The 25660-nt window shown below is 32.3% G+C and overlaps 1 protein-coding gene across 1 annotated transcript; it reads left to right on the top strand.

The window, feature by feature from the left end:
- The first annotated feature begins 280 nt into the window (after positions 1–280).
- LOC127840505 (uncharacterized protein KIAA1958-like) lies at positions 281–2871 on the top strand. Its single transcript, XM_052368922.1, has 2 exons — positions 281–1168; positions 1902–2871. Exons 1-2 carry the CDS (start codon positions 849–851, stop codon positions 2869–2871), a joined length of 1290 nt encoding a protein of 429 aa, XP_052224882.1. The 5' UTR covers positions 281–848.
- Positions 2872–25660: the final 22789 nt, after the last annotated feature.

Below are 25660 nucleotides of genomic sequence, written 5' to 3'. Positions count from 1 at the left end.
TACTAAACTTTATGCATCCGTAAATGTTTCTTTAATAATAATTGAGTTTAAACACCCTTTCGAAATCACACCTTGTAACAAAGATAACAAGCTTGGAATATATAGCATCGGTATGTTTAGGTTTATATGTACATGTTTTTAATAATTCGAAATCTACACCTGGTAACAAAGATAACACGCTTGGAATATATAGCATCGGTATGTTTAGGTTTATATGTACATGTTTTTAATTATTATACAACAGCAAGTACCCAGTTATATTGTGAACACTATTTGTACAAGCATTTATTATATACCTGTTGAATGCTTTTAACAAAATACAGGTTGTATCAATCGTTGAAATAAAAAATCCCGTATTACGCTACTCGCTGTTTCCAATTCCGTATTACCATACTACTATTTTTAGAAGCCGGACTACTTTTTTGACCCATTTAATGACGTCACATTATGCGCACCGAATATAGGAAACCCCCCTTGTTAAATCTTCGACCCATTTAATGACGTCACACTACGCGTGACGAAAATAGGAAAGCCCCCTGTGTAGTATTATTAGATACGTCGTCTGCAGTTTGACCAGAGAGTAAATATGGCCGAATTTTCGACCATGGACATAGCGGAATGGTCATCGATCGGTTTATTTGACTTAATTGACGATAGTTTTTTTTGAAAATGAACTATTTGAAACGGCTGTTCATAATTCTGGAGAGAATGAAAATGTCAGTAGCACTGAAAATACTGAAACAAGTGCAGTGTCCACTCTTTTAGAAGCAGGTGTCCAGCTGCCCAATGAAAGTAAGTCTGATCTGCATCAAAATATAGATTTAAGTTCACAAGACCAAAGAAATCAAATGGAACAGATGAATTTAAATAGTCATGCTCAAGGTGAAACACGTAAACAACCAACATTTGTACATGTAACAGAAGATGAAAAGACAAATTTTGTTCAAAGTATGAAAAATGTGAACACTAGCCGCAAAACTGAATTATGTATGCGCCATTTCCAACGCTGGCTATCAGAACCACCACGCAATGAAACAAGATCTGTCTGTGACATCATGACCACTGAACTTGACAACTACATAGGTTCATTCCTCCTGTCCATTCGTAAAGCCGACGGGTCTGAGTATGAGCCTGACACACTCACAAGCTACCATCGAGGCATTGACCGGTTTGTAAAAGAAATTCATATTTATACACCAAAAACATAGTAGAATAAAGTGCTCAGTGTATAAACAATCAACATTGAATCAAAATAGTATTTCAGTGATGATCATGCAATGTTGTTGTAGTACTGTATTACTCACTGCTGTAGAGATAGTTTTAACCTATATATTTAAGCTTGAGTCCATCGAAAGCCTAAGGCTTATATAAACACTCTCGAGTCCATTTTCTGGGCTTAGAACCATTACTATGTGTCTTTGTGAGAGATCTTAAGAACGCTTGCACGATGGTGATCGAACCCATCACCTCCCAGTGGCTAGACGGACACCCTATCCATAAAACATTAAAACATGTCGACCTTGCTGTTGAGTTAATTTACTACATCCAACATAAAGTGATTTAATTAAAATATTTAAACAGCATGAAATGTTATAGCTGTGTAATTATGCTTTATAGTTGTTACGTTAACCTGATTGGTTATTGCACACATCTATGAAAATAGAATTTAATTAAGTGGCAAATAAATGTATAAAAGTTATTAAACAAAACAATATGTAAAATGAATATTAACTGCACAATGATATTAACGGTTTAAAAAAATAATATCTCGAACAAAATGTAAATAATGCCCATAATTTTCAAATTATATCCAGTTAAAAAAAATCAAATAATTCTGTACATGGGTCAAGTTTAAAAAAAAAAAGAATGAAAATCAAATGTTTAAATGTGATTTTTTCCAGATATTTAAGGGAAAATAAATATTCCCACAGCATTTTGGATGACAGAGAGTTTGAAACTTCTCGAAAGGTTTTGGCTTCCAAAAGAAAGGAACTGAAGCAAAAAGGAAAAGGAAACAGGCCCCATGCTGCTGAAGCCATTACCTCTGAAGAAAGAGGGATTTTAAAACAAAAAGCAGTAATTGGACTTCAAAGCCCTAGACAGCTGTTGAATCAAGTTTGGCTAAATAATTCAACATTGTTCGGCATTCGTGGTGGAACTGAAAGTCACAACCTTAGATGGGGCGACATCAAACTGAAAAAAACTGATCAAGGAAGAGAATACATTGAATACAATGAACGGTTGACCAAAACACGTACATCGGAAACCAAGTCGGATCAAAGGGCCTTTCCACCTAAGCAGTTTGCTCATACAAACAAAGATTCATGCCCTGTTGAAGCGTACAAGGAGTTTGCTCATCACAGACCGAAAGAAGCTCTGCGTGATGATGCCCCTTTCTACTTGTGTATAAACTATAGTCGACATGATGGGTCCAACAAGTGGTATAAATGTCAGCCCATGGGTGAAAACTCCTTGAGGTCAATAATGAGAACGATGGCCGAGAGGGGCGATCTCACAGGTCGGAAGACAAATCACAGTGCCCGAAAAACAACCTGTACGACTCTCTTGCATAATGGGGTTGCTCCAACAACAATTCAACAGCTAACTGGACACAAAAATGTGCAAAGTGTTAACAATTACGCAAAGGCTTCTCTCGAAATGCAAGCAGCCATGTCCGACATATTATCAGAAAATCCTGACCAACAACAAATTATGCAACTTAACCCTAGGCCTACCTATGGTTCTGTCATCCGGCATCGGTGCGAAACACATCTATGTCAAGCAGCAACAAAAACACATCCAACGCCGCCATTGATGATTCCCACGATAACACAAATCTCCAAGGTGCACAATTATTCCGGTGTAACGTAACCATCAACAACTACTATGCACACTCTCCATCGAAGAAACGCAAGAGAATATGCATAGTAGAAAGTGACAGCGATTAACTGTTGGTGAATTATAAATCCAGCTGGTAAATCCAACAACATGTGCTTTCAACACGCGAAGATTAAAACCTGTGTGTCCCCTGTTCAAATGTGTACACGTTAGACTAATTTGCATAAACTGTATTCATGCGCGTGTTATATAAACTACGGCGTTCCGTTTGTATCATTGTGTTGTATGTTTTGTTAAAGCAAAAATTACAATTGTTAACTGTTTTCGTTAGTTGCTGTATATAATAAATGGAATATTACGCTAGTCAATTGTTCCAAGAGTTTGTATTCAGTCTCGTGGCTTGTGCTATTTCGCATCACACTCGAGGCTCCGCCTCTCGTGTGATACGTCATCACACAAGCCACTCGACTGAATACAAACTCTTGGAACAATTGACTAGCGTAATATTCCGTATGTATCTGTTTTTCATTTCTTTTTTTTCTTCGCATACAATATTATGATACCAATAAAACTACCACTTTTCAATTTTTGACTGCGTGCTTTATAATGAAATAGAAATTCATACAATCGTACATTGTTTTTGTTTAAGGTAATTTTTTACATTGGTAACAAATTTGCTAAGTTTGCGTCCACATATTGTTTGTCTATAGTTGTGCCTCCGGATGATGGTTACATGCAGTGTTTCTGACGTTACATGACTCGTTCTGTCTCTTCCTTAAGATTATCATAGCTGATATGATTGGCTGTTTAAGCTTAAATTCCTGTAATTAAATTTAAAACAATATCCCCTATAATGTGCGTGTGCAAATCACGTTTTCGGTTGTACCCCCCCCCATTATTCCGATCGTCTGATCTGATCTAATAAAATCCAAAAAAAAAACATAACGCATGTTTATCAGTATTGAGATTGTAAAACATTCCAACATTATTATGTGATCGAAACGTACAATGGCATTCTATATAATTGAGATAATTGCCAATATAACATTCAAACAAAAAGTTTGTGGCCAATCTTAACTGAATTAGGTACGTCATACACACACGTTAATATTACATATACAACAAGAGAACAAACGCTGATTTATAAAGAATAGATATTACATCTAGAATGGAAAAAATAAAAATAGAATCAATAAAACATATTTGCTCTTTACTTTTTTCACATTAATGCACCTAAAAACAGCATCAATGTATTTCTTAAAATTTTACGAATACTTATTTTTATATTCGATCTTAATTTCACCATTACAACATACCTAAATAATTTATCAAGTTATGCCACAAACATTTAAAAGGTGCAGATTTTGTTTTTGAAAACTTATACAAGTAGACATAAGTAGCTCAAACATCATAGTTATCAAACCCCGTACAAAATACTTTTATATTGACATATGTCACATGTTTACTCCCTGTTTAGCGTGTTATTCCCTTTAAGATAAAACGCGTTCAATATTATTTGCGAAACATTAAATGACGTCTTATAAATGATATAAAAAAACAAATTCGCTTTATTTACTCCTGTTATAACGTGTATGCTAGAAAAAGCTATTAAATAAAAATTCGTTGCTATGTCTCCTTTAAAATTATTTGACTGACTCTCATAACAGTCTATATTACATGAAAAAACAACAACAAACACACACGCAGTTTCATCGCCGTTTCATTTAATCTTGACATTCACATCAAATATACCCGGTGTTTAGCCTTAAATCAACTTTTATAAATAATGGATGCACTTCCTGAAACCACGCTTTCTAGTTTCTCAGATGTGTTGGAAAGAAAATGTTACTGACGTAAATTCAACGAGGCTGATAATATCCGCAGAGAGAAAGGGATGACCACATACTTGGTCTAATAAACATGTTGATACCACCTATCGAATAAGCGAGTTAAGTAAGTAAGATCGGACGTACGAAGTACTCAGGTAATAATGTACCCTGTTTCAGTCTTTGTTTCTGATTTTTGTTCAATGTCTTACAGCCACGTCATTCAGCAAAAATACCCATGGTATTTCAACGTAGACATAAATGATATAGTAAAAACAAGAGGAATTACAATTCCGGTAGCAAACAAACGAACATAACTAGCAAACGTCTACAAATGAAGACATAGCGCCACATTGACAATACATATTTTAAACCAGAAATCAAATCAATACACACCCATTTATATGACATTAAACTCCTTATTGGAAGCAAGTCATATGTAAAAGACATATGTATGGTTTGAAACCCCGTTTACTAGACATTAACTCGTATGAAATTTAAAATTGCATCAGTTCAAACGAAAGAAAATAAAACTCACGTGTTTGTCAGCAATCTATTCAATTATGTTTGAATTTGGTTCAAAAGTAAAACTTAATTGACTTGATTGGAACGATTTATTGTTGGAACGTAGAATAAGGAATTGACGTCAACCATAACTTGACAGTGGGATTGAACTCATGGTAAAATAACACTTTTAAAAGAATTAGTTTTGCTGTTTTAACTTACGTACTTATATTCAAAATAAAAAAAAATTGATGATTTTAATTTTAATATATTTAACGCAATAAAATCGCAAGAAGTGGATGTAAACACGTTCCGCGTGTCTGTATTCAAGAGAACAATGTGAAAGAAAAGAGAGAAAAAATGGACTCAAGACTCACTCATATGGAACCTCCGCCTACCGTGTGTACCAAACTTTGCAATAAAAAATAAACGAGTGATACCGATTTTAATCTCATTTTAGCTTCTTTGGTAAAGTGTCAAATTATCAAAAGCAAAGGTAAAGGTAGGGGATGAAGCATTTAAAGAATTTCGAAAATAAACAATATGGGAATTACTGTTTACTTCTTTCACTTTAGATATTGTTAATGACCATGATGATACCAAACTTAACTGATTTGTTTGTACAGAACATAATCACATGGGTATTGGTAAAACACAATCAAGTACTAGTCGAACTGATTTACGCATTATAATATGCACATTATAGTCGATTCATGTTTTTCTTAGTACCGGCGAAAGTTACAATTTTACGCTTTGCAAAACTGTATTGTCAAAATTATTCTCTTAATTATATAAATTATTGTGTACAGAATAATGTTGACTTTCTGAATGCTGTCTGTGCCACGAGAATAGAATGTGTATGATCGGGAACACAAATGCAGACGAATAACATCACTTACATCCCATCATTTTCCTGATTTGAAAAGTAAATTTCAACACACGAAATTTGGTCATTAAAATCAAGGGCAAAACTACATGTTTCGACAAAAATCGTCGTTCAGATCAGCCTGTTAGATTGATAAAATAATGATAATCCAACGATTAACGTTCTTTGTTAGACTTATTACATAACCATCAAATATTTATTTATTTGTTTAATGCTATAAGCAGTGATAGTCATATTTAGCCCGAAACTTCAATAGGGACAATAACCTTACAATCTTAAAAAGTCAAGATGGTAGAATCAAAAAACATAGGTATATATATGTATATACAATTTTTATCCAGGAACTTGATTCCAGCAATATCAGAAAGAACGTGATAAGCTTTTAGTGAGTGTTCATATTCGCTCTAGATATCAACTGTACTCGCAGCAAATGTTGCCGACATTATTTATGTTTATTGCTTGATGTCACGCAAGCTATTTCTCTCTCAGCATGACAAACAATGGAGACATTATAAAAGCACAAATGTGTCACGAGTATTCTGCGCATGTTTATCAAGACAATTGTTCAGGAAACGCCACGTGAGAATTGCTTTTTTACGTTGTAATTGCTCACATAATTACGATCTTTATGCGTTCGGCATCTGACATGAACATAATGTAACATGCATCTATTGTTTTTTCATTTCCTTGACGAATTCCTAAAAAAATTCTTCTTCAGAAAATGAAAGGTAATTAGCTTGTTTAGGTTCCATTGGAAAACGCTCTTGCTGCATATGGTCGTTAATTCACAGAACAAATACGATGTTTAGGGTATTATCGGAATAACGTTAGGTTAGATTTGTTGTCTTATTATGAACATTTAAGATAAAGCTAATGTACTTAAAAAGATTGTGGTATGTACAAAATGATGTATTTATTTCAATTGCACATTTTTAAATTTTTCTTCAATTTTTGTTTATTTTAACACTGAGAAGTCTGTTGCCGCAAACTATACTTAAAAAAGCGATGTCAATTTAAATAAATGACAAATAAAGTAAATGGTAGTTATGTTTCAATAAGAACTTAAATAAATAATTTGAATATTCCAATTGCTTATAATTATGTAAATATTTATGTTTGTATCTAATGAAATATGCCATTTAAAAGGAAGACACTAACATTTTGTGGAGTTAACATATATATATAGATGTACACATCGAATTTAAACAATTATAGTTCTGGTAGTCTAGATTTAATAAAGGAAATAATTATACTACAAAAGCTATATTTGTAAAGAAATTAATGTTCTTATCTAAACGTTTATACGATCAAAACCTGTACACATAGAGCTGAAATGCATACCTAAAAACTTTTAAAAACCTTCATATCACCCATGTTATGCTATAATTGTTATTGTCTTTTGTAAGAAAACATTTTGCGTTAGAAACGTATGTCTAAAATTAGAGAATTAACTCGGATTTTGAGAGCTAATTCTGTACGTTAAGATACGAGTAAAAAATAAGTTTATTAAAATGTAAAAGCTTTTAACGCTAAGATTTAAAAATAAAAGATACGGAAGTTTAAATGGATTTAGCCAAAACTTAATGATGTGCGATACATATTGTTTCAAATGAATGAGCCATTTGGCCGCAGTCTTAGAGCAAAACAAAATAGACCAAGAACTAGTCAAAACTGGCCCAACCTTATGGAAACCTGTAAATCATTAATATGTACAAACAAACCACAACAGTTATGTTTAAAAGGTCGCTGTGGTGTAGTGGATACGGTGTCCGCCTAGCGACCGGGAGGTCACGGGTTCGATCCCCGTCGTGGGAGCTTTCTTAAGATCTCCCCCAAAGACACCAAGTACTGGTTCTAGGCCCAGGAAACGGACTCGAGAGCGTTTATATAAGCCTAGGGCTTTCGATGCAATCGAGCTAAAATAAATAGGTTTAAACTAAACCACAACAAAAAAACAAATAACATAAAACAAACAATTCGTCTTGTCATAACTTTTATATTAGCTATGTAGCATCATTAAGAAAATCTTTAAAGTGTGATCTACCAATGCCCCTAGGGTCTAAACTGGCTCCCGCTACGAAGGCTACCCGTTTGACATTGACGTAATTAGGGAAATATTGTCTTTAATCGAACTGGCAGAGGCTTTGATTTTCTATAGGTCTTGTATTCATTTGATTTAATATATATTCAGTGGTCAACATTGGCCCTGCCGTAGAGCTCGAACGCATTGTCTTTATTTTAATGTATTTTCATATTTTTTAAGCAATTTTAAAGCTTCTTCTTATAAGTCTAAGTAAGCATCTCGCTTTTGTCGACGCGCATGCAATAACTTTTAATAGCTGTTGACGAATTTTCAATATTGAATTTTCTTGTGCAACGTCCTCCTCCGCCATTTTCCTGTACGCGAAAACAACAAGTTTTAAAAGCTAAATTGTCAACTACTTACACGGAATGTCTTACAGTCGAATAACCCGTGCATAATATCGTTATTAAGCCATCTTACTGACTATACGTTATTAGAAACAAACTGAAAATAAGGAAATTGCGCATATACAAATGTGACAATTCACAGAATCGGATAATCCTTCTGTAGGCATGTACTATCGTTATAACAGATCATTATTTTGATCGTGCGTCACAAAAGTTATTAACTTAACGATAAGCGATGATGGTACGTTTTTTTTTTTAAATTCATTTCCATCTCAGAATGTTTGAATTGCTAATGTTTAGTAATAAAATTGAATTATAGTCTTTTTATCCTATTTGAATTGAATCAGAATATTGTTTGTTTTTCAATTTGAATGAAACAGCAATCTTCATTTAGTATTTACAATAACACACTATTTCAAATCTATTGTGAATGCATTTATAAGTAGACAGATATCAAGTGATATAAAAACAAACTCATCGTATTGATGTAGACACGAATCGTGGTGTTATGGTGCATACAAATCACATTCATGAATGTGTTGTCTATAGTTACTTTCATACTTATTTCATAATCGGATATATCTGTGATTGACTGGACTAGGCTGACATCACAACAACAGTTGCTTAATACTTCATACGTAAACAACCAGTTACGTTTTCCGTTCCGCAATATGGGTTGCGGGGGCCAAACAATTGCGCTTGCGGCTAATTGCTTTATTCAATCATTTCATTTTTTTATCGATGATTAGCTGAACATTTCAAAATACAAACATGTGTTTACAACTATATCTGCGAGTGATATTTTGAGCTTTAGGAATTTAATTGATTCAAGAATAAAAGTTTTATTCCGTGGCAACGCAAACCAATGACCATAATGTATAATAGTGTTTGAACCAATGTTATGTGTTATCAGTTTATGTATGATATCTATATTTTATTGCGCTTTTGACCATCATACACTCGAACTATTGATATAGGTTTCTGTCCTGCCTGACTTAATTTAATTTAATTTGTGTAAATAGAGAATAACAGGTTACTGTCCCATCGTTTTATAATATATCAGGCGAGGCTTAGAATAATATAACGGCGAGGCTTGCCGATGTGTATTGCATTTTGATGATGGTATCAATATTGACATAAGCGTGTTAAATCTTTTGTGTAAATAGTTGAGGATTAGCATACAGTTAGCATTTGTTTTGACTTTATGTGCAACACCTGCGAGTGCAATGACTATATCGATATTTAAGATTTATTGTCCCATTGATGACGTCTTTAACTTCTGTAGTGCGGGCTGTTGTGATTTTTTTTTAAATAAACGTTTTTGTGATTTATGACTTTAAACTAGAATAAAATATGTACGTTCTTGGTATCTAATTGTTTGTTTTTGTTGAACCTGATGCATGTTGATAGAAATATTTGACTTTATTGCTAATCCCACGTAACTCCAAACATTGACTGATATAGGAACTTCCTGTTGACCATGATATAAAAAATATATCAGGCAATGTTATATCAGGCAGATATCAATGCGATGGTATGATAAAAGTCTGTATTATTCTCAAAGTAAATATGAAGAATAGATTGATAATGTTCTACGCTACGGATTTTCTCGCTGTTACTCGTCGACTTAAAAGGCCGATGTGTAATGATAAGCAATAGTTGTACTTGTAACTTTCAAATTATTTGCACATGTTCACTTGAGCAGTAAAAACATTTGCCATTTAATACGAGGTTTACGATAAAATGATTATTTATACGAAAACAATACAAAAGCGAAAGAAATACAATTAAGTGAATAGACATATATTCTGAGCATTCTTAACGTCAGTAAAAGTTGAGATATTAACGTATAATTTGATGTTATTGTCAATGACAGATTGTGCTAGTTATAGTCGCTTGAAGAAACATGTGTATTGTATGTGTTTTATACCTTTATTCGCCATGTTAGTGTGTAAGCTAACCAATTTGCAAAATAATGCTTAATATTGTTTACATCATACCACGTATATGAAAATCATACCACCTTGCCTTCATCGCGATTTTTAAAACTAGGGTGTAATTGCTTTTCCCCAATGCGCGGTTTATTAAAGCATTGACACAAATATTAACGCATTTGTATTTCAATGGTACAAAGACTTATAAATGACATTTCACACGAAATATATAGATTTGTAGACAATCAAAATATAATTGACGCAACCTTTTAAAGTAATATTTTACAACTTACAACGACTTTCGAAAACAAATGAACATTTGTGTTTTTGAGCCTCATGTTTTGAAAGTTGTTCCAGAAATTTCAACAAAATATTCAATAAAATGCGCGCGCTTTCTATCAAACTTGTAACTAACCATGATCATGCAGCACAGTTAAACAATATTGTGAAATCATTATAATGAAGTCTACACACATGGTGCATGTTGACGCAATTTTGAATTTATTAGCATGATAGATTCGTTGTTTTTAACAACGCCTAGTTAGACGTCACTTGCAATATTTGTTTGATGTTAATAAATGAAGTCGTTATTTACATAGAATCGAGATTATGTTCCGCTACGTATTAGTAATATGGGTAACCAATAGTTCGTCGTCCCGATGATTGTCATCAAATCACTGGAGCTAAAAAGTTCAGTGTTCAATACCCTCACATTGGGTATTTCGAAATAAGCCATACTAAGCCAGAAATAATTTGACTTAATTACACATCTCTCAGATACATTTCTACAATATGAAATTACCCAATATTGGATATATATCACACATGTTCTATACATGTGTTTATATTACAATGTATACATGTATATACACTATTGGAGAGAAATCCATATTTACATTTAGTTATCTTGTATTTTAAGCAGGTGCCCGCTCGTTTATACAAACATGTATAAATGATACAATTGAAACTTAAACATAAAACAATCATTATAACTTGGGGCATTGTGTTGAATCGATCAGAGAAAAGCAATTGAACCTGTTTAAGGTCTCCCTAAGAAACATTCGTGGTGAAATAATATATGGTGAAAACAATTTATAAAACAAAAATAAACCACAAAATCAATTATAATTATATTGTTTTCCCGTTTGTAAATAGAGGATAATTCATATAGTCGTTCGTATCGGATATAAACAATGCAAGTTTAAATTTCCCGATATTTAAATGCAAAATTGTTATTTTCTCAATTGTACAAAACACATTTGAGTGAGTGAAAGTATCAATGCTAGTTTGTCATCCATAAGGATTTCATTAATAAACAAAAGAGTGGGATTTGCACAAATACAAGTCGTACCTACAGCTTTATTGCGCAATACATGAGTCGCAAACCACGTGTTAAGTTATACAAAATACTTTAGCTTTCATAATTTACTCGACAAAGCGTGTCAAAGTCATTAAAATACAAGAAAAAATGTCGCTTAAATCAAGTGCAAAAACGAAATTCACGTAAAATCAACATTTACGAAACAATTACAAAATCCGTTAAAATGCATCTTTATCTGTTTGCAAACGCGTTGTCAATACTTGTGTAAGCTTATATTCTTGTTAATTATATGGTTACAATATATCAATCAATTAATGTTGATGTTTGGAATTATTGCATGTGATAAAGGATTTTCCATCCAATTATGCTGTCAGCGTTCAAGTTTGATGAAAAACAGATGGTGTTGTTGTCCATGTTGAGTAAATGGTTCAAAAACAATTCTTGTCGTAGAGACATCTGTAACCTTGTTGTTGCATATTAAACGCAGGTACATGCTTCTGATAAACCCATTGTTTAAATACTACATCGTTTGTCTGTTTTTGTGGTATCGAATTAAGACCTGCAAAAAATGTCCGAAAAAATGTATATCAAGGTTGTAGTTTAATATGCTGCGATAATAAGGTCATTGGCGACATTGACACTGGGTTAATTTTTTTTAACGCGTTAGCAAAGATTCAATCAGCACAATGCAATTATATGATGCAAGAAGATTGAACATGTTAAACAAACTAATCAAATTCGTTTTTACGCAGAAAAACAAACGAAGGAATACAGAGAAATTGATTCAGTGGTTATTAAAGGTACTGCTTACTATTTCAGTGCTTCTATTTTTTTTAATGGCTAGGGCTATTAGTGAGAAATTCACATATTGATACTATTTATTGACATTTTATAACGAAAAAAGCTGGTTCACAGCAGCGATAAAATATAATTCTGTTATAAAAGTCATTTTTTATTAAAATGTGTGGACACAATCAACTTACTATACAGGTACTAAATTACCATACATCTAAATGGTAATAAACATGTTACCGTGTGCTAAAATTATGCTCGTCAAGTGAAACGTAGATGTATATAAGGACAAAGACGTTGCATTTGAACTCTTAGACTGTATATATTGGTTCTTTTTTTCAATCTTTGTCCACAAATGACGCTATTATGTGAATAACTGCATATAAATCAGATGAAAATAAGAACATGCGCAAATTGAACATTACCTATTTTAGTTAGTATTGGTAAGTTGCTATGCGTTTCCATTTTTGGCAAACCATATCTAACTTATAATCACACACTTAAAGTTTGCATTTTCGTACACAACTTGTCTAGCTTAACGCAAAGTGTGATGTGCGTGAAGTACATTACTTCAAACATCATAAACCAAAACATCGTTACGCTCGAAAAAGGTTGTAAACCATCTGTATAGTTAAGATGAAATGACATCGCTTAGACTCGGCAGTTATTGCAATCAATAATTGAAAGGTATTTGCTGTCTAGCACCAAGCTGGCGTTTTCAACCGCGAATGACTCTAAACGAAATGTTGAATGCAATCTCTACCGGCTGTGTTTTCATTTATTTCACTTCCATAGGTTTAAGGAATACAAAACTACGTTTTGTACAACTATAAGCCTTGTTAACATTCATATAAATATAATATAAACACACATGTTCAACCCTCAGTTATCCTTTTCCGTTTCTCCCTTGATAATGGTTTTGATATATCTGTTGTATTATTATTGGTCATTTCCTAGAAGTTTAATGTCCTTTGTTAACAGAGTTTCGTTTCTTATTTGGAATGTGTTGTATACGCCATATTTGTGATATTAATATTAATACTGACGTAATCTGTTTTGAAGATATTTGATTCTGCGCACATTCATAGATGTCAACCTCATGTGTGGGTATTTATCTGCTACGTATGATAAAATAATATATATTTATTCATTCAGTGCTATTTCATTAAACATCTTATTTGATAGAAAGAAATTGTCTCATGTGCCATTCGACATATATACATGTGGAAATTATTCAATGCCGATCCAGTTGGTTTAAAATATGCGCGGATCAGATTGTTTAAATATAAATGATTGACGCATAAGGGTAGTGTGCGCCTTGGTGAGAGGCTGCAAAATAGCGTTTCTAACGGTTTAAACGATGCTTATTTAATACGTGACTCCTTAATGTTGTGTCGTTGGGTAGACCATATTGACATGCCTGAATCCACTTCAGACAAATATTGATTTTATTATTCCATGAGTATAATTATCAATACACCGATTAGACATCATTCATGTTTGGTTTATATTAAAATACACACAAATCAAAGAGATTCGAACTGTGTAAAGGGACGGCATGTAATACGTTGTTCTATTTTTGCTAAGATAACTATAAGCTATTGTAAAATCCATTGAAAAGTCAATCAAGCATATATGCGTCAAATCAACACAAACGCATCGTCCGTATAATTTGTTATAGAACAATCTGTTTAATAGCATGGCATGACAGGTTATAGTTGACCTTCGATATCATTACATGAATTTCCCTTGCCATTTCCTTTCAGCGTTTAAGCATTATGTAGGACTATAGTTGTCTCTGTGGGGCAATAGCGTTTGCGAACATAACAATTCGTTAAAAACAAATATTAGAAAACCTGTTTTATGCACATTCAATGGCAAATATTAACAAGTTTGTGAGAACTCCCATCGGGTTTTATGCACAATCGGTAGAAAATAATTACATGTTTCTGACAAATACCATCGGGTTTTAGGCTCCTTTTAAAATTCTATTCTATTCTATATGCACGCTTGTTACACCAACATCCATTGGTTATGTCATGCAATCATTGCTTAAATCGGTTCATTGCTGTAAAATTACTATGCCATAAATAAATAAATAAATAAATAAATAAATAAATATATATATATATATATATATATATATATATATATATATATATATATATATATATATATATATATATATATATATATATATATATATCTATATTTATCTCCCTCGCCATATATAAATAATTATATATGTCTTTTTATTAATATATGCGCATTTCATCATGATATGTTTTGAAGAAAACACTGTTAACGTTAACGGGAACATGACATTTAATTATCATTATAAAAATAAATAAAATGTGCACGAATGAAAGAACCCATATCATCATCATTAATGATAAAACTTCACTTCAATTACGAGAAATCGCGCAATAAATTGTCAAACCCATTTCCCATTTCTATCAATAACCAGTGAAAAGTAATATACAAGCTTGGTTAAACTTGTCATCAGGAAATCGGTAGCAACGAAAAATTATATTATTAATGTTTGTGTTATATAAAACAAAGTAGAATATAATTGCCGTTTGTCCAACGGACGTAGTCACGCGTTTTTTCGACAGACTATTGCTCAGTAAAACACGTTGTATTTAATGCAACGTTGTCGGACACGTCATGAAAAGCAGTGAAAGTACATACTGGCCGGACGTTAGGCTCGAACGTTTTTTTAATGTAGTTCTTTGAATTTGAACGCTAATATTTCAGTGATTTGGTGGTATATTTTCGAGTTTTGTGATTTTAAAAGAATCAGTTATAGTATATAATTCAATTTATTCTTGTCCAATTATTTTGCTATTATGGTTTCTGAAGTTCTTGAAAAAGCACTTAAACAGTAATCATATTTGCACCTATTTATAAATATTTCAACCCGTGTATTTAATATAAACACATGCGTTGTCTGATGTTTTTGAAAACAAGTTGTATTCTCAAACTCCTTCCACTCTTATTACGGCGGACATGATAACGGTGGGTAAGAGACGTGTAATCGCATTAGAAAGTTTCCAACGTAAACTGTCATCTATCTAGGAAAATTATCCAACATGTTAATGTACGAGAAAAGGCAAGGCAATGTTTGAAGTTACAATTGACAGATGATTTATATCATTTTCTGTGGATTGTATAATATCATTAAAACAGCCGATGTCCTGCATTTATTGGAATCACGCTTATGTTAGACGTCAGGTCAATATTTACCTGCTCGAAATATAAGTAAAATAATACAAATCATCAGCATGGCAAACGTGTATATTTCATATGTAGTGAAATTAATTACTAGAAGTCATAAGAATTATCGCATTTTATAACAACGTTTAGTTTGCTTAAAGAGTACAACAAATCGATCAACAAAAAATAATTACCGCTGGATAACAAAAACAGAAATTAACACTAATACAAACACAAGACCCCGAAATGATTACGTTTAGCAGTGTCGACGATGAAATACAGAGAGAAGAAGGGACCAGCATGATTTGTTAAAATATTTAAACCATATCATATCCTGTCTGATATATTTTATATTTAGAGATGCTTGTATTGGTCATTTTATTTGTTCTGCGATTGGTGCATTAGAAAGCAATTAAAATTCTTACGTCTTATAGTAGTTCGATAATATACATTTGGAGTGATAATAATAAGACAATTCATATTTATATAAAAGCAAACAAATATATAGTTGTTTTATGTGCGCCATAATTAAATGATTGATTTGAGTGTTCATATATTGGATGGTTGATTTTCGTGTGTGTAAATTTATATTGAGAATCGAAACTACAATATGTTTTATAGCACTACGACAATCTTTAACGTTGATCATAACACACATCGATATGTCTTAGTGTTTGTTAGATTACGGTCATATACATATTTTCATAGAAAACAAAGTGACTTTATTAACCCTTTAGTCACTAAAAATTTTAAGATAAAGTTGTTAAATTGAGTAAAATCTATTAGGTTACGTTGATCTGTTTACGCTTATATCAACGTATAGAAACACCACTCTCATTGTGCGCTATTGTTCTGATTATGACCAACATGTGCGCACGTAGTATGTTCGTACAGGTGTTTAAATGTCTCCGCTCTATTCAGAAGATAGGAAATTCTATTTGTATATTTTCAATACTATATCATTAAGCCACGTCCTTTTATATTGTGAATGTAAAATAAATAATAGTTGAAGACACATTAATGATGTTCGCATTTGCCTTACATAAAGACAACTAAACTTTGACAATAAATACAACTACACAGCGCGACATGTACAGATTCTTATAAATCGAATAATATATACTACAATATTTAATAATTACTTGGAAATAGAACGTCAACATCGATGAATTACAAGAGGGATCAAATTTTATAAAGTAATAAATATAAAACAAATGTCTAAAATTCTGGATGTATTGATCTTCTTCGTTAGTAAGTTTGTAAGTATTCAACTTATAGGGTGCCGCTCACAGTTTGTCCTCGCAGATTCAAAACAAAACATGGGTGTATACAGATGGTAAACAAATAACTGCCGTCATAACAACTCAAACAATCGTTCTGTTAATGAACATTTGTTTGCTGCAAGAAGGAAATTTGAATTGATAATCGATGGAATGACTTTGCTGCTTTAGTGACAATTGCTTGTAGAACGTGAATCGTCTAAATTTACCTGCAGCTTCTAACACACATGGGTATGACAAATCGATTATTGGTGTGGCCTTTAACTCTAGAGGTCCTAGTCTTAAAACCCAGTTGCACCAACTTTTTTTCTCCCTCTTCATTTTTTTGGGGTAATTTATACAATTAATCATGCCTTTTTTTTAATGAAGAAACTGAACAACTGAAATTAAAGGTACTCCCATTTGAACGAAAAAGTCCCTTTTATTAACAATGACGCAATTCAACGTTGAAAAACTTTAGAACGTATATTTTGTCAGTTTTCTCAATTATGGCGTGATATGTCTGTGAGTTTGAGGATAAAATAGTTTTTGAAGTTTGCCGACATATTTTCCCATATGTTTCATGTGTAAACGCTTTGTGGATGTGCGTTATCGATACATATTAAGGTTTATGTTTAAATGGGAAATGTATTTTCATATTTTAACTTCTATTTGCTTTATTGGTCAAACATTATTTTTTCTTGTTCACAATAAGATACTGAAAACAATACGCTCAAGTAAATATCTGGCATCAAATCAGGCTGTCAATATTAATTAAAACGATTAAGTTATTATTTAAAAAGTATTTCGTTACACTCTTGCACTGAGTTTAATGACAGTGTAAACACAAGCCCTGTGTTTTGTTTGATATTTATTCCTCTTAAGAGATCATTGGCATACGGCAATCCATATTGTGATGTAAACAAGCAATCTCGTAGATGACAGTATGATAAATAGGTGGGGATAAACTTGTTATTTATTGGCATAAAATAGCAAAATGAGGTTTAAATAAAAAGGATTTGTGCTGGTTATGATATTCTGTATGCAAGGCAATAGGAGAGGACATAAAAGCCGGTTCTTAAATAATACGTGACATCTTACTTGGTTAATATTTTCATCCTTACTTTCAATAATTATTTGACCATCCAACATAAATAAATTAAAGTGACATTCTATTTAAAGTCATGAAATTGAAACAAACTACTACTTTTTTTTTACCAGTGATGTCTCCAAATGACGGATCGACTGGAATGCATGCTAGGGAAGACAAATATACATTGGTAGTTAACATCGCAAATATAAGGTATACTTAATTGCATTAAACAGTGAAGGTAAAAAGCCTGGTTAAAACATTAAACATTGAGCAAAAACTATTTCAGGAATGTTTTGCAGGTTTTGAAATGCAGACCAATCTAATGAACATATACAAACAGCTCTGAATTGATCTTCCGCTATTAAATCGTAATATAAATTTTATTATATACATTTTAATTATCTTCCACGAATACATACGGAATTTTACGCTAGTCAATTGTTCCATGTGTTTATATCAGTCGAGTGGCTTGTGTGATGACGTATCTCACAAGAGGCGGAGCCTCGAGTGTGATACGAAATAGCGCAAGCCACGATACTGATACACACACTTGTAACAATTGACTGGCGTAATATTCCTTTTATTATATACAACTTTGAATCACTTAATTTAAAACAATTGGGTTTAAGCGTTCATAATGAACCAAGAATGCTCTAATCATTTTCTGCATTCAAGGTGACGTCATACGAAGTAGTCCGGCTAGTATGGTAATACGGAATGGAAAACTAGCGAGTAGCATAATACGGAAATTATTTCTGTGCAGTTGTATTTTACCGATTGATACAACTTGTATTTTTGGGAACATAAAGCAGGTATATAATAAATGATGTATTATTCAATCAAATACATAAAGCTGTATCATCTTCTAACGTGTTCCGTTTCCTAGTAGTAGATTGACTAATTTGATATTAAACCGCTGATATTGCTTTAACTATTGCAGTCACCTATCGGTATATTCCCAATATGTTTACTTTATTTTTAAAGCTATGATAACTTATACATGGAAAGTACATAGTATAGCGGTTTAAAAAACATACATTTTAATTTTCCGGGTTTGTTTTAGTATTTAACTAGCAAAATGTTTAAAAGGTGCAGTGTAAATAACTAATAGATAACAAAATGCGTATAGAGTTCTGGGAATGTGCGTATCATTCTCGGTTGTTATAATAACTAATAGATTATAAAATGCGTACAGAGTTCTGGGAATGTGCGTATAATTCTCTGTTGTTATAATAACTAATAGATTATAATATGCGTATAGAGATCTGTGAATGTGCGTATCATTATCGTTTGCTATAATAACTAATATATTATAATATGCGTACAGAGTTCTGGGTATGTTCGTATCATTCTCGGTTGTTATAATAACTTATAGATTATAATATGCGTATAGAGTTCTGTGAATGTTCGTATCATTCTCGGTTGTTATATCAAATAGCAACGCACTCGAGGCTGCGCTTCTTGTGCAATGCTAGTTATCCCAACCAACACAAGTGATTTTATTCTCAGACCCGCCTACTAGCGAAACATGCTGTGTGTTTTGTTTGCGATGTTGTTAAAGTTATAAAGTCAAGTGAGCAATACTAACCATTAAACCGTATACCACTAAGATACGTATTTTGACGCAAATGTAGTGCCATGGAATTTTACATTTAATTAAATACATGTCATGCTAAATTCAAGTTTAAAAGGGGTCATTTCCATTCTTAAAATACTGATAAGCGGCAAACAACATTAAACTGAACAGACTGCTGTTCATTCTTTTGCAAAAAACATTTTCACTTTGCTTCTTATGGGGAAAAGGGTTAATTTATCTTTCAATATAAAATATTTTATCATCCAATTGAGAGGCCAAATATCAAAACGTGTTGACATGTAGATTATGTTCAAGTAAAGTAAATATGAGTTAAATTGGTATTGTAATTTACATAAGTAAGCTTTAAAAATCAAGAATTTAATTCATTTAAAATATAAATAGTATAATTGTCCATCGTCTTTGCAAACTAAATAGTGTTCTAAGAGTTTAATAAATCCACCAATGTCGACACCAAAAAACCTGTGTTCAGTTGATAGAAGTTCATATTAAGTGTACAGTTTATTAGCACTAAAAAACAATACTATTATCGCCATTTCATAATTAACTTGCTTCAGATAAAACTTATAAGCACACATATTTAATATACAACTAACTCCTCTATACACACACCATATTGTTTATGCAAGTTTACACTTTAAATGCAATGTGATTGCTGAATACTTATTAAAAAGATAATCAAAACTTAATCATTGCAAAATGTTGACTATTATTCGTTGGATTTTCAGAACGCCTCAGACTTGATACTTCTTCGCAGCAACAATACGCACGTAGCGAAATGTAAACCACGTGCAAATAAAAGAGGGTAACGTCATATATCAGTTATGGATAAAAACACAATGTTCACGAATACACGTTACAAATGCATCCGTTTGCAAGACAAATTGTAAATTAGATCAATAGAGAAAACAAAAGTCATTCACCTACACAGAGTAACGACATTTAAATACAGAGAGCAAATGGTCTGCATTGACAAGAACATTTGGCCCAGATCAGTCATTTTAAAATCATATGAACATTTGCTCAAAGCATTATGCAATAAAACATTTAGTTAAATAAAAACTATAATATGCATGCAACGTGAATACACAATAGACCGTTAGTGAAACAAACCCACAATCTAAGCATAATTACAATAATCATGAAACAATAATAATCATTACAAATAACACTTAAATTAAGGAGTGAATGTGTTACTTACTCATTCCTGTAATGTGTATTTTTGGTCTTAAAAAAAGTTGTTTGGAATCTAGGAAATATGCGGCGTTTATGAATTTTTCTTTTTCAAACGGCTTGAGATCATTTTGAGACACGAAAAATGAAAACAATAATGTACAGTGAGCGCCTGCATAGTTTTTAGGAATAATTTTATTTTTGTCGTTTCGCATCATGAGGTATCAGGTATGATTTTGCATAGTCTATATATCATATACAAGTCTCTGTGGTTTGATATAAAAAAATAACACTGACAAATATTAAACAATTCAAACAAAAATATCAAATACTACTCTAGACGCTGTTTATTACGAGGTCAACAGAATTTTTGTGTCCTTACGACTCATACAATTTGCACTCGAAACTCCAGCTTTCCATAAGTTATTTTTGAAATGAAAAGTTAGCTAGTGCATGGTTAATATACGCATGCATTTCATTGCTCAAAACAAACTTTGTTTGCTACTTACATGTCACAAAACCCCATCTTTCGTCTGAATCATGATATTTGATTAAAAGCAGCATCAATTACCCATGTGCAACATTATTTTCAAGATGGTGACCTTCTCTATGACAATAAGTTTTCCAGTGGCTATGGATCAAAGTCTCTTGAGCCAATGAAATGCAGAAACAAGTAATTACGATTCTATATTTAACTTGATTTAATAATGTCATGGAACACTTACTTATTTCTTAAAGCATTCTAATATTTCATTATGTGGCACTTCTTTGGATTGATAATGTTTTGGTAAGCACTGTAAATTGTAATACACCAACAGCACTATTGACTTTTTTCCTGATTAGGTCCTTGTTGCTTGCAATTATTTTAATATACATATAGTGAAACTTCAGCTAAGCAATCGCTTGTCTACATTTGACCTTCTTAAAATGACAAAACTGGTGAAGCATTGGGTTTATTAGCCTTATTGTGTTTTATGGATTAAGACGCGTTCATTTATTTTAAGACTTTGTTAATAGGCAACACGTCAACGTTTTCTTCATGTCACACATTTCTACACGTTGGTTCAATTAGCATCGGTTCAATCCTCACTGGCAACGTTTGCCCAGTGATATTGGATGACAACTTGATGTAGTATTTCTTTAAATGAAAATAATATTGACGGCGTCATGTCGTGCCGATTTACGATACGGAGCAATAATAGTAAGGAATTTACATAACTAACAAGCTTCATTAGATTCTTTCTTTTCTGCGAAGGACGATAACGTTGCAATTCTTGCTTGCCTAATGAATCCAATTGTCCCCGTGGTATATATAATGTATGAATTGTGTATAGTCATGTAATTGTTATCATATTCTTTTAAATATCCATAAATAATGAAAATTAAAAGATTGGCTTAAAATACTGAAGGAATACGTCAGTTCGCATGAAATGTTTCAAAACGGATGTTAAAACAGTGTTGAATAAATGTTAATATCATTGTAATCGTGCGTCCTAAATGCTTTTTTGGAACATCTGGGCAGTTTTGTTAGGACATAAAAATGTTGCTATATAGCATTTGGACAATGTATATCAAAAACCGTGAGAATATGCGAATAAATCATCGGGCGAGTTTTGCTTGCAAATCAAAGCTCGTACCATTATTAAAACGACGATTAGTGTTTGGTAATGCTATAAAAAATTTCCCTGTGTATGCGATTCAACTTCTGTCTGCTGAAAATACAGATATTGTTTCGTTTACTTCTAATAAATGTTTTTGCCATAAATGATGAAATCGTTGCAAATTATGTGTGGGCAAATGGTATTTTCTTTCCTATTTGAGTAATTTATTTTATTAACAACATAGGCCTTAAATAAATACATAGCAAACGTGTTTGTGCACTATTAATTGCGAATAGTTACATGTGCATGTACACTCCTCAAATAATTTATTCATATAATATTTATTAAGATTAATGAACAACAAAAAATATGGTTAGGTAATTTAAATAAGTCAATATGAATTGTGCATTGAACACAATAGTATGAATGTATGTTTATACAGATAGAACAACAAATGAAGAGCGAATCATAAAATGCATCAAGAAATTCATATATGTTGATGCAACCAAATGCTAAATGCGTAGTTTGTGTAACACTTATTGTATAATGTAACACTTATTGTATATCCAAGTGCATCGGTGTTCCTTAAAAGCGATTTAATAATGTCATAAAAGTTGGAACACGGACTTATTTTAACATTATTCTTATATTTCGTTATGTGCGCGTTCCTGGTATTGATTTTGTGTTGTTAAGTACGGTTAATTGTAATACTTCAACAGCGCTACTGACATTTATTCTGATTATGTTCTTTTTTGCTTGCAATTATTTTAATATACATACCGTGAAACTTCAGCTAATCAAACGCCTGTCTACATTCGACCTGCTTAAAATGACAAGACCGGTGAATGTATTTGCCTTATTATTTTTCTATTGGGTTAGAAAGCGTTCATTTATTTTTAGACTGTGTCAAAAGGCAACACGTCAACGTTTTCTTCATGTCACACATTTCTACACGTTGGTTCAATTGAAATCGGTTCAATCATCAATGACAACATGTGCCCGGTGATATTGGATTACAACTTGAAGTAATATTTTTTTAATGAAAATATTATTGACGGCGTCATTTCGTGCCGATTTACGAAAGGGATCAATACTAGTGATACATTGACATAACTAACAAGCTTCGTCAGATTACTTTTCTACGAAGGTCGAAAACGTTGCAAGTCTTGCTTTGCTTGCCTAATGAACCCAATTGTCCCCTTGGTATACTTAATGTATGAAAGATGTGTAGTCATGTAACTGTTATCATATTGTTTTAAATATCCATACAAAATGAAAATTAAAAGATTGGCTTGAAATACTATAGTAATACGTCAGTGCGCATGCAAGGTTTTAAAAACGGATGTTTATACAGTTTTGAATTATGTAGATAACGTTTTAATCCTGCGTCCTAAATGCATTGTTGAAACATCTGGGCATTTTTGATAGGACATATAAATGTCGCTATATAGCATTTTGAACAATAGAAAACCGTGAGAATATGAGAATTAAGCATCGGATGAGTTCAGCTTGCAAATTAAAGCTCGTATCTTAATAAAAACGACGATTTGTTTTTGGTAATTTCATTACAAATTTCCCGGCGAATGCAATTCAACGTTGTTTGTCTTCTGAAAATAAACATATCGTTTCGTTTACTTCTAATAAGTTGTATTGTTCCCATAAATGACGGAATCGTTGCAAATTATTATATGTGCGGGCAAATGTTTTTTTTTCCTATTTGGGTAATTAATTTTATTAACAACATATGCCTTAAATAAATACATAAGCAAACGTGTTAGTGCACTGTTAATTGCGAATAGTTACATGTGCATGTACACTCTTAAAATAAGTTATTATGTTCAATTCATATAATATTTACTAAGCTTAATGAACAACAACACAAAATATGTGTATGTAATTTAAAACAAGTCAATATGAATTGTGCATTGAACACAATAGTATGTATGTATGTTTATACAGAAAGTACACCAAATGAAGAGCGAATCATGAAATGCAGCAGTAATTCATATATTTTGATGGAACCAAATGCTAAATGCGTAGTTTGTGTAACAATTATTGTATAATGTAACACTTATTGTATATCCAGTAGCAGCAGTGTACCTTTAATGGCATTATGACTTAATTTGGCTCTCCGTGCATCTATCTACTCCAGAAAATGACTACCAAGACTAAACAAACTCAGTGTTGTCAGATTTATGTTACCCGAACTAATACACATTAAAACCGTTTACTAAAAATATCTTCGAATACATGCAACCAAATGTAGCTTTGCATGTTGCATGAAACAAAAATGATAAATGTTCACAACGCTATGAATGCGCAATACATGTTTAACCAAGCAACCATCTATAGGCACGTGTATTACTAGGTAATCAAAGCAGGTAAATTGATAAAGTTTTCCGTATGATTGACTTTTAACTCAAACAAGACGATTATAAATAATGTGACTTGCCATCGTATTAATAATCAGTGATTGAAGATGAACACATTTTTTTCCGAATCCACGAGCAAAAGCCATCAACATGCACAAAGAAGTAATTTAAATACAATTAGAACACGTAACATTTGACAAACACCGTTCTTCCAGATAACCCGCTTAAAGTCATTCACGTACTTGCAGTCGGCATTTCCATTAGTGAATCAAAATGAAAGAATCATTGGATGCAAAATCTGCTTCAGTTTGACTTCTTGCGATACCACATATTGATCAATCCCAATGGGTTCTAATGTTGCTTTTGGGAGCACATGGTTAGTCAGTTTGTATTACCAATCTTCCCTTCGTTAAAAGACGTTGTTTAGCCGCAGTTTTTGGTTAGTTACACTTGGCAGTTAGTGAACGAAATTCGGAATTCGAGATTCGGATGTTTTATAATACCTGCAATTTGCATATGAATTTTTAATGCACAAGCGATAACTTCCTTCTTCCTGCTATTTCTCAGCTACTTTGACATGGATTGCAATTCAAATTTATGGACTTGTTAACAGAGAGTGTGTACAAGAAGGTTCTAATTCATGTCCCTGTCTCTGATTAATGAGCTTCCTAAATATTAAAAATTTAAGAACTATTTTTGTAGCAGCATTTTCCTGAAACTTTATAGGAAATTTAATATGAACAGTAAGAGTGCAAATAACAATGTTGTTTTGCTTCAATTATTATGTTTTTTCCGAGATTGATCTCGAGTGTTTACCTGTA

This window comes from Dreissena polymorpha, chromosome 8 (genome assembly GCF_020536995.1).
Source record: "Dreissena polymorpha isolate Duluth1 chromosome 8, UMN_Dpol_1.0, whole genome shotgun sequence".
Taxonomy (NCBI): Eukaryota; Metazoa; Mollusca; class Bivalvia; order Myida; family Dreissenidae; genus Dreissena; species Dreissena polymorpha.
Note: the sequence above shows the minus strand (reverse complement) of the source record. Positions and strands in the feature narration are given on the sequence as shown.

What these genes read in the sequence shown, in the direction of transcription:
- LOC127840505 (XM_052368922.1), top strand. Translation starts at nt 849, where the DNA reads ATGGAACAGATGAATTTAAATAGTCATGCTCAAGGTGAAACACGTAAA. An exon ending in TACCATCGAGGCATTGACCG is followed by an intron (nt 1,169 to 1,901) that starts GTTTGTAAAAGA and finishes GATTTTTTCCAG; the next exon opens with ATATTTAAGGGAAAATAAAT.